At 39.6% G+C, this 11,373-nt stretch overlaps 1 protein-coding gene across 4 annotated transcripts in view; it reads left to right on the forward strand.

Annotated features, from left to right (window-relative positions):
• Positions 1-11,373, forward strand: part of ERC2 (ELKS/RAB6-interacting/CAST family member 2) — a 782,253-nt gene that overhangs the window by 25,619 nt on the left and 745,261 nt on the right. For all 4 annotated transcript variants that reach the window (XR_001145038.1, XR_001145039.1, XM_012720433.1 and 1 more), the window contains exon 2: positions 3,601-4,390. Coding sequence is in view for 2 of the 4 variants with exons in the window: in XM_012720433.1 (XP_012575887.1) it covers positions 3,734-4,390 (657 nt within the window). In the remaining 2 variants the exon portion in view is untranslated. The remainder of the gene's footprint in view (positions 1-3,600; positions 4,391-11,373) is intronic.

Raw genomic sequence — 11,373 nt, forward strand, 5'->3', positions numbered from 1 at the left:
TTGGAGGCTCATGATGGCCATTAGGAATTATTTTTTATAAAAATATTTTGTGGTGGCCCTCCCTGGTGGCGCAGCGGGTTAAAGCACAGCACTGGGAATCTGAAGCCACTTCCGTATGAGTTCGATTCCCGCCTGCCGCCTGCCCCGGAGGAGACCACATGGCGAGCCAGACCTCTCCTGCCCGCCCGCTGCTCCCCTCAGCAGTGTACTTCGTCGATCTGCCTGTTCTGCTCCCTGCTCTGTCTCTGGTGAAGCCTCTCACCGCCCCTGAGCCTCTGGCCTGTACCCCAGTTCTGTATGAATAAATAAATAAATCTTTAAAAAAAAAATATTTTGTGGCATAAGTGTGAAATGGAAAAAGGAGATGATGTTAATAATAAAATATTGACTGAAAAGAATATAAGACTATATAGAATATAGTACTAATTTTGATGAAAGTTATATATATATATTATACATATGTTGATATATATGTACACATAATATACACCTAAAAGGAGTAATAAGCAACACCATCAACTTGTTAAGGTTGTCTATGAGTGATAGGATTGAGGCTATTTTATTTTTATTCTTTACACATACTTTTACACACTTTTTTACACATTTAAAATTTTTCTTTAACCATTTACTAGATGTTTCAACATTTAAGAAAAGTGATCATTTATTTGGCCAATTAGATAAACTTCTGAGATTAGAAAACATGTGTTATATTCTACAATGCCAATACCATGAAATTAGAGCTATGAAGTTTTCATTAAAAAATAATTACCTATTTTAAATATATCCTGAATAATTTCTGGGATAGATAAAAATTTCAAGAGAAAAATATGAAACTTGACAAAAAAAAATAAGGAATTTGTTACATACAATCCTAGACTTTGCAGTTGATGTGTGTAATCTTACATGCATTCATCAGGAAATATGATTGAAGATAAACTAACATTGAATGCAAAAAAAAGACAAAAGTAAACATAAAAAGTAGAAATTATTAATAAAGCTAAAAAATGCCAACAAAAGGGAAGATAAAACATGCAAAAAGTTTCAATGAAACCAAAAACTGCGTCTTTAAAACATAGACAAATTTTTGTCATATTGCCATCAAGAGAAACAGAAAAATATAGACATTTGGAATGAGAGAGTGCTATAACTGGAGACAATAAAAAAAAAGCTATCAGTAAGGTGGGAAATTTTAGGTGAAATGAAGTGTTTCTGGAGAAACAGTCCAGTAGTTATTAAAAATGCAAAATAGGCCCTTCCTGGTGGTGCAGTGGGTTAAAGTACAGCACTAAGAAGCTGAAGCCACTTCAGCATGAATTCAATACCCACCTTGGAGGTGATCCACGTGGTGCTACAGACCTCTCCTGACCCGCCAGACTTCTCCTGACCCACCCACTGCTCCCCTTAGCAGTGTACTTCGTCAGTTGGCCTGTTCTGCTCCTTACTGTGTCTCTGGTGAATCCTCTCACTGCCCCTGCACCTCTGGCCTGTACCCATAAATATGCATAAATAAATAAATCTTAAAAAAAAACAAAATAGGGAGTAAACCTGAATACATCAGTAAACATAGTGAAAAATGAAAAGAGAATCAACAACCAAACCCACTCAGTTTTATGTGTGTGCTCTACCAAATATTTCAGGAGCAGAGAAGTGTCATGCAAGTTCTTATGTTCCAGAACATATAAATATGGAAAGCTTCTCAATTCATTCTATGGCACTAGCATAAACCTATTAAATCAAGAAAAGGAGAACCCAGCACAACTGTGGGCCATTGTGTTATGAGCATGTATTGTTCTTTCAATAAGTGAACATCATTTCAAACAAGTTAACATATCTTTTTATCATATTATGTGTGTTTGTGTGTATATGTATTTTCAAAATGAGCAAATACACTTCATTTCTTGGTGGTTGTAGTTCTTTCTAAAACTTAGGCTAACTGGGGTGGCTAAATCACTGAAAATTGAAACTGTATGGATATAAATTTTGTAACATTTGGAATGGAACCTCAGACCTATCAAGAGGTGAAACAGAGAAGGACAAATTTCATTTCATCTCTTTTTCTAGGAATATGACTCTGTAGTTGTGGATCAAAGTCCTAGATTCTTTGGTTCTAAATACAGGAGAGAACAAATTAATTTAACCACTGGAATTATAGGGGGGTGGAATTTCTTAAGTCCATAGCAATAAATACCTACATTAGGAAAAAAGAAAGATCTCAAACAGCCCAATCTTACACCTCAAGGAACTGGAAAAGGGAGAACAAATTAAGGCCAAAATTAGTAGTAAAGGAAGAAAAAGATGAAGCTCAGACCAAAAATAAATGTTATAGGAACTAAAAAGACGATTGTTCTTTATAGATGTAAAGCATGCAAGTAAACATGCAAATGAAAACCCCTCGGAATCCTACCACTGTTAACATTTTGATGTGCTTTGTTTCAATATTTTCTGAAAATTAGTGTGTGTATATATGTGTTTTACTATGTGAATAAACCATAAATGTTGTTTCTTCTGCCCCAGTTTTCCATAAACATCTTTGTTTCTCCTTAAATATTCATGTAAAAGCTGGTTATCCCATTGTCTGCTTCTCTGTCATTTATGTAACTGAATTCCTATTGTTGAAACTGTGTATTCACCTTTTCTTTTAAAAATCAGATTATTCATGCAAAAAATTAGACAAATAATGCTTTTTGTATATTTCTGAGTGAAACAAAAGTAAGCTGTTAGCAATGTAAACATTTGAAATTAAGGTCTTTAGTTAGGGAAAGCAGCCTTTATGGAACATAGTTCTTCATATTATCTCTGAGGCCTCTTCAGGATGTAAGTAACAGCTAACCTAACTAGAATTGGATGTACTAAAAAGGAAGTGCACGGGTAAATGTGACAGCCCAGTACTGCTCTGTAACAACCAACCATAAAACATCAGTGATACACTATCAGGTGTTAGGGGTGTGTGGGGCTCAGAGGAGCTCAACTGAATTTGCTCATGTGTTTGTGGCCAACTGCTGGTTGTACAGGTATGGAGTGGCTAAAGGAACATTCATGTGAAAGGCAGAAAAGACAGGACTGCCATTTTCTCTGATAATTGTATTTAGGAGTCTTTTTGGTTGAACCGCCTCTTCTTCTAGCTCCAAGATGGCTGGTAGGTTCTGACCCACATATCAATCCTAGCTGATTGGTGGCAAACTGTCTAGAGTTTTGAGAGGAGTTAGAAAATTGTCTGTGGAACAGGACAGCGACTGTCACGAATTAGTGATGTCTGTAATGGGTTCAGCAGGGGATGTAACAACATATTTGTTTTTTAAAATATTTATTTATGCATACAAGAACTGGGGTACAGGCTAGAGGTGTGAGAGGTGAGAGTGTTCACCAGAGACAGTGGAGAGCATAACAGACAGATTGACTGAGCTATACTCCTGAGGGGAGCAGCCAATGAGACAGGAGAGGTCTGCTGTGCCACGTGGGTCAGCTCCCTGCTCGGGGATCGAACCTGAGCTGCAGTGCAGTGGCTGTGGACAGCTTCACAGTGCCATGCCCAAGCCCCTGCGCCACCAGTGAGGCCCCCAAGAAGTTTATTTTCTAATTATCCTTTTTCTTATTTTTCAGATCTCTGACTAGTCTGACTTCTCAGACTGAGAAGAATGCAGTGAAAATTCTGGCCAAGCATGGAAATATTGGCTTAATCCCCAACTGTATATAACATTCCTTCTCTTCAGTAGCACTTCATAATAGAAGCAAAATGTATGGCAGTGCAAGAACAATCACCAATCTGGAGGGGAGCCCTTCTAGATCTCCCCGTTTGCCAAGGTCTCCTCGTTTGGGTCATAGACGAACAAGTAGTGGGGGAGGTGGAGGAACAGGCAAGACTCTGTCCATGGAAAATATTCAGTCCCTTAATGCAGCCTATGCTACTTCTGGGCCCATGTATCTGAGTGATCATGAAGGAGTGGCTTCAACAACTTATCCAAAGGGCACTATGACTCTGGGAAGGGCCACAAATCGAGCTGTATATGGAGGTCGAGTCACAGCCATGGGAAGTAGTCCCAATATTGCTTCAGCTGGACTTTCTCACACAGATGTCCTTTCATACACGGATCAACATGGCGGTCTGACAAGCTCATCCCATCATCACCACCACCAGGTCCCCTCCATGTTGAGGCAGGTAAGGGATAGCACAATGTTAGACCTTCAAGCCCAGCTCAAGGAACTTCAGAGAGAGAATGACCTCCTGCGGAAAGAGCTAGACATCAAGGATAGCAAGTTGGGATCTTCCATGAATAGTATCAAGACCTTCTGGAGTCCTGAACTCAAGAAGGAGAGAGTCTTGAGGAAAGAAGAGGCAGCCCGGATGTCTGTACTCAAGGAGCAGATGAGGGTTTCCCATGAAGAAAATCAGGTAGGTTATGACTCATCTCAGTGTTTTCAACCTTGGGTTCTTACTGAGTTCTTGATGCTTTGCAGATTGTACAGTGACCTGTGCAGAAGGAAATTTGGCATCATCAGGAAATCTATGGCTTAGTGTTTATTTGACTGGGGGACTTTAAGAGGGCATAGGAAATATGGAGTTAAGCTCAAGATCTCCTCACTTTCCAACAACCTTGCACATTGTTGCAGGGAGGGAAACCCAATCCGTATTGCATAACTTTTATACATGATTAATTTTGTTTTCTTTTTTTCAGCATTCACAATAGTGGCTCAGATGTGCTTTCCTCTGAATAGAATAAGGTGTTAATTTTTTTTTTCAACCGTAGACACTTTAACAGCAACATTTAGAGGGCCATATTTGACGGTGAATTAATTTTTTTTTAAAAGCACCAGTAGCTTTATTTCCTTCCAGAATGAGTCAAGTTTGTTCTCAAAATAGCAAAATATTAAGTGGGACTATGCCAAATGGGTTTGTAATTATTTTAGAGAAACACAATACATTTTAACCTGGCCTTTCTTCCTTATATATTAATCTGTGTGCATCTACTGTGAGCAAAGTACCTTTTTACTTCTTTGATCCATCTTTATACCATAGCAAAATTAGTTTTCCTAGGGTCTATTTTGCTTTGAAGTCTTTTATAATTAATCATTGCCTCCAGAATGGTGAGTTTACAGCACTTCTACAGGAAGGCCTGAGCCAGCCTTGCCAGCCTTATTTTGTACCATCTTCCTATACATCTCCCAAACTATCTGTGCTACCACCTGGTAGCTCCTGCACACACCCTGGGTGTCCAGCCCCACGCCTTCCCTCTCTCTGTTCTCTTCCACTGGTGGCCTACTTAGCGCCCCCTCTTCCTGTTTCCTCCCTTCCAGTCCTAGCCAGTCTCCACTTTCAAATCCTATCTCTTCTGGGAGGCTTATTTATATGCTGCTTTTATTTCAGAAAGGCTTTGGAGTCAGACATGCCTGGGTTTAAATCCCAACTTCACTTCTTATTGGCAGTGAAATAAGTGCTACAATATAGGGAAAGGAGAACGCAGTGCCATTTGGCTGAAAAAGTTCACAGCTATCACAGAATTTTCTGTATAAATTTGAGATAAATCTAACTCGGCTACACGAGTGATTCTCCAATAATTGGTCTGATGTTGGCCTAATGAAACGCCCTGCCTTTCTTGGGGTCATCTGTTGCCTTCCCATCTGTTTCCCTGACTACCATCCCGTGTAGAGTTCAAGGGCCTTTATGATCTGTCGAAGGACCTGTTCCTTATTCTCCTTTGGTGTGTGGAAAGAAATCCCTTTGAGTCTCTGACAGAGACTTTGCTGGTTTTCAGATATGGAAATGTGGTTTTTAGTTGGAATAGAAAGCTTTGTTTTCCTCTCCTAAATGAAATTAATGATCTTCACTATTATTTCTGCTCTTTTTCTGACTTTGCCGGTTTGTGAAATCCTGTGAGCCTGTTGCTGCTATTGCATTTCTCAGCTCTGTACTGTTTTGCTTTGTTTTCCTTTTTAGTTGTTTTGGAAAGCAGTAAAATCATTTTAGGAATTATGCAAGCAGACACAAAAAGTTTGATATCTGTTCTTTAAACTATCAGCTCCAGAATTACTTCTGTCTCAGCTTCTATCATTATTTTTTTGAGCACAGACTCCCATTTTATTGCATGATGTATGTAGAAGACACAGTATATATATACACATATATATATGTCTTCTATGACACTCACAAAGAATTAAATTGGAAAATATAAAGTAAAACTAATAATATATTGAGGTAAATTTTAATCAAACACAAAACCTTTTGCCTCTTGATAAAAATATTTTAAATTCCTTGTCCAATTAATGATGGTTAATTAAAAATAAAGTGGCTTATCCAGTTCTACTAAACTGCCCCATATTGCATTAGGCCAGAAAAACTGAGTACTTGAGGGTATTCCTGTCACCCCCTTCTTTGTTCTGGAGCCAACTATGATCACAGGCAACTTTAGGTACTGTGTGTGCATATGACTGTGACATATGACCCATTGAAAGATTCAATATTATCTTGTATATTAAATATAAGTAAAATTTAATTATTTTCTTTTTTAGGTTAAAAATATAAAAGGAGGAAGAAGCATGGAGAATTTGAAAATTCAGGTTACTTGCCATATGAAATAGTATTTCAAAGTAAAGAATATAAAGAATGACAAAAAACAAATAATTTTTTTTAAGATTTATTTATTTATGCATACAGAACTGCGGTATAGGCCAGAGGTATGGGGGCGGTGAGAGGCTTCACCCGAGACAGAGTAATGAAGTACACTGCTGAGGGGAGCAGCGGGTGGGTCAGGAGAGGTCTGCCACACCATGTGGATCACCTCCCAGGGTGGGGATTGAACTCATGCTGAATTGGCTTTAGCTTCTTAATGCTGTGCTTTAACCCACTGCGCCATCAGGGAGGTCCCAAAAAGCAAATAATTAAAAAAAAAATCAAAGTATCTCTCCTTACCTCCTTGGAAGTATGTCAGAGTCCCTATTAGGGGTGTATATATAGGTGGCACCTATTGGTCAGGATAGAGTAAATACTTCTGCAGTTATCACCAAACTTCAAATCTCAATGGCTTAACACAACAGAGATATATTTCTTATTCACCAGAAGTTGGAAGCATGTAAAGTGACTCTCCAGGGCAGCTCTCCTCCAGACTGTAACTCAGGATCCAGGCTTTCAGAAGCTTGATGCATGTCTTCAGTTGTTGCTGCAGCAGTGGAAGAGATTGTTGGAGATTGCATGTCATTGGTTCCTCAATGCCTTGGACTGGAAGGGACCCAGTTACAAGGGCTTGGGATGTGTAGTCTTTTCCTTTTTCTAAGAAAGAGGAGAGTAAGGTATAAGGGAACACTACACATTTCTACCTGGGGAGAGGGAGTTAATATTTGTCAAAAAGTGGGTCTAGATGAATAAACTGGGAGCAATTCAGATTCTGGTGTTGTTGCTGTTTTTATTATTACTGCTACCAGTAGACATCTATTGGGGGCTTGCTATATGCTAAGCATTGTGCTTAGAACTGTGTGCACATATCTTAGTGTTTGCATAAATTCAGTAGGTACTAGACTTTTTCTCATTTTACAGATGCAAAATAAACATAGAGAGAAAAAAGCAGCTTTCCCAAGTTCACATAGTTGGTGACAGCTCTGGACTTGTCTTTCATCTATTTCATGTCAGCATCCAGAGGTGCTCAGATACTCAGCATCCTCTTAATTTTATGTTCACTATTGCCTTATCATATCATTGAGCACTGAGGTATGCATAGAACCTTAATAATAAAAAGTTGTTACTTCTTATATGTTAGATTTTAAAATGACTAGTTTTAAAATAATGGCCAAGAATAGGGTTTAAATGGGATTTTTATATTTAATTAGAAATTTTCCCGAGAAATGTTCTTTTGGTGCTTTTTAGAGTCTCTACTAATTACCATAACTTGCTATATTTTCCATTTAGAGGAAAAATCTTGGAAACATTTTATTCTATGTAAGAAAAGAATGTAAAAAGATAAGGGATACTTGATTGTGACTTCTTATCAGTCAGAGATGGCATTTACAAATGGTTCTACCAGAACATATTGGATAATTAGAATTTCACTAACCTACATTCAGGTAATCTAAAAACAATTTAAATTGTACTATGTGAATAGAAATGGGAAGTATTTCTACTGTGTGTACATGTCTTCATTATAGGGTGGAAGGGAGGAAGCTAGAATGCCTTCATATGCAGTCATAGTTCTGTGAATTCAGTGTTCACCTGCACAGACCTTTCCCTCATATGCAGTGTTGTAGAGGTCTTCCACTCATCAATTCCTTGCAGTAGATTTTGAAGTCCTAGTGGTTGTGTATGAGGGAGCTGAACTCAACTCCCGATCTAAGGGTAGGTGTTGAATACTCTCCCTATTTTACAGAAATCCAGGAATGTTTGGGACCTTAGACCTATGCTCAGTGGCCATGACCAATGTTGTTAGATGGACAGTCCTCCCCAGACCCTCTCTCTACTGCCACCTCTCAGGTTCTCTCCAAGGCCCTGCTTTTCAGTCATCCAGATCAACCTGAATAGAAATCCACTTGAGATTGCTAAGGGTGATAGTACGGACATTTGAAACCATTGACTTGTTTGTATAAACTGGAGTGCATGGCTGGAGAACATTCTACTTCATTCCATATATTCTTGAATAGAAGAACAGCGGGGCAAAGTATAGTAGACAATTAATTTTTTGAAACTGCATGAATCCATAGTCCATGCTGTCAATGACACATCTATAGGCTGATTTAGGGAGAGGTAAGAAAAGATTGAGAATGGGTGTTAAGCTGTCATGTGAGTTTGCCCGCTTATTGTGTTTTAATGGCCTATGGGTTTGCAGTGAATGTTTTAGGTGAGAGAATATAACTATAGGGAAGTAAACTGGACTAATTTTCTCTAAAAGACTGTATGGTTTTGATTTCTTTACTACTGTATTCTACTTACCTGTGTGATAGAGAGAGAGAAAACATAGTAGTAATTTAAAAAAAAAAGGCCTAAGGATTATACTTTGTAGCTTGTTGCATAGTTATTGACATCGCATGTGCCTGGATATTTTATGCAATTATTAACTTTGTTTTTTTTTAATGGATTTTTTCCCAAATTAAATGTACACAAAGCAATTTTTAGACATTTTCCTAAGTTGTGCTTGGCTAGCCAAGAATCTGTGAGAATATAAATAGCATCACACACTGGGAGATTGTACTAGATGTAATATTTACTCAGCTTGTGTGTACAGAAGTGGGACAAGGTCATTGGGAAACATCACCTAAGAAGTGTAAGTAAACCTATATGGAGACTTTAACAGCTTTTAAGCAATGATTATATGATAATTTCTATTTCTACCTTAACACAAGAGAAAATCTAAATCAATATGAATATGAGCTTTTGAACTACTTTCAATATGTAATTTATTGATCCTTATTTTGAGCTTCAAACGTGAAAAGGCTAAGAGATATTACAATTTTCACATTTTCTTCATTATTTTTCTTTTTCTTTTTTTTTTTTTTAAGATTTATTTATTTATTCATACAGAACTGGGGTACAGGCCAGAGATGCGGAGGGTGAGAGGATTCACCAGAGACAGAGTGGGGCACAGAACAGGCAGATGGCCGAAGTACACTGCTGAGGGGAGCAGCGGGCGGGTCAGGAGAGGTCTGCCTCGCCATGTGGTCACCTCCGGGGCGGGCGGGGATCGAACTCATGCGGAAGTGGCTTTAGTTTCTCAGTGCAGTGCTTTAACCCACTGCGCCACCAGGGAGGGCCTTCTTTTTCTTTTTTAAGATTTATTTATTAATGCATAAAGAACTTGGGTACAGGCCAGAAGTGTAGGGGTGGTGAGAGGATTCACCAGAGACAGAATGGGGAGCAGAGCAGGACGACTGATGAAGTACACTGCTGAGGGGAGCAGCGGGCGGGTCAGGAGAGGTCTGCTGTGCCATGTGGGTCACCTCGGGGGGCCAGGGAAGGAACTCATGCTGAAGTGGCTGAGGCTAGCTTCTTAGTGCTGCCCTGCAACCTGTTGCACCACCAGGGGGGGCTCTATTATTTCTTTTATTTGCATTCCTGCAGAGCCAGATCAACAGTGGTCATTCAACTCTTTCAAAAACACTGTAATACAAAGCATCCTGATCTTTATTTTTTCCAAAATTATATTTATTGAGGTAAAGTAGGTTTACATCTTGGTATCTGCACCAGGGATTATAGACTCAAACCTCTATGAAGGTGCACTTGCAAACCCTGCCTGCCACCAGTACCCCTGCAGCCCTCTCCCACATTCCATAGAGTTCCTTCCCTCCCCTACTCTCACCCTACCAACATCCCCTTCTGGCTGCTTTAGATTTACAGGCAGATGTTAAACATTTATTACTGGCTTGGTTACGACTCAGCCTTTGTTATATTTCTCTATATTCCACATATAAGTGACAACACTTGGCAATTGTCTTTCTGCTTCTGACTTATTTTGCTTATAGTCCTCTCACATTCCACCTATGCTGTTTCAAATAGCAGGAATTCATCTCTCGCTCTCTTTTATCTTTTTTATTGCTGAGTATTTCATACATCCACCAATACCACACAAATATATTTAAAGTCTGTGCTTGCATCATATCCACTAACTGTTGCCTAAATCATGCGGTGAGGTCTAGTAGAGTCAGTGGGGTCAAGGATCTCCATTCCCTGCCAAAACAGAGAGGGCGTGAAACAAACAAAACATACACATTAATCCCACCTATCACAAAATGAATGTTCTTAGTATTAGGGGTACTGAGGTCACACTTTGGGAAAGGCTGTGTCAGGAGAGCCTCTGCACCTGAGATGTGAAAGTTCAAGAACTGTGGAGGTCAGTGGTCACTATCAGTGTGGTCAGTCACGATGCATGATTAATGGTCCAGTTCAGGCTGTACCTTCTTTCCCTCAATACCTGTGCCGTGAAACCCATGTAGAAACCTGGAAGTTACTGCATTTTTGTTTTCCTCATAAAAGGGATCACTATCACCAACAATGTTCCTTCCACCTCTTCCTGCTGTGAGTGCCAGTGTGATGACTGGGCCCATGCTAGCCATGTTGTAACCATGAGGGAAAGGCCACAAAAAAACACAGGGACACATGCGTTGCCATCCCCAAGAAGTGGGCACTAGCACTAGCAATGAACTAACTTCAGACTTATAGTCACGTGAGAAAATAAACCCTCATTTAAGTCACAGTTGGGCAGCCTACTGCTTGCTGCTCGGTGCCTTCCTAATCGATAAAATGTAGATAATCAGGCCCTCCCTGGTGGCGCAGCGGGTTAAAGCACAGCATTGAGAATCTAAAGCCGCTTCCGCAAGAGTTCGATTACCGCCTGCCCCGGAGGTGACCACATGGCGTGGCAGACCTCTCCTGACCCGCCCGCTGCTCCCCTCAGCAGTGTA

The sequence above is a fragment of the Condylura cristata genome, unplaced genomic scaffold (genome assembly GCF_000260355.1).
Source record: "Condylura cristata isolate star-nosed mole 26May11 unplaced genomic scaffold, ConCri1.0 scaffold00004, whole genome shotgun sequence".
Taxonomy (NCBI): domain Eukaryota; kingdom Metazoa; phylum Chordata; class Mammalia; order Eulipotyphla; family Talpidae; genus Condylura; species Condylura cristata.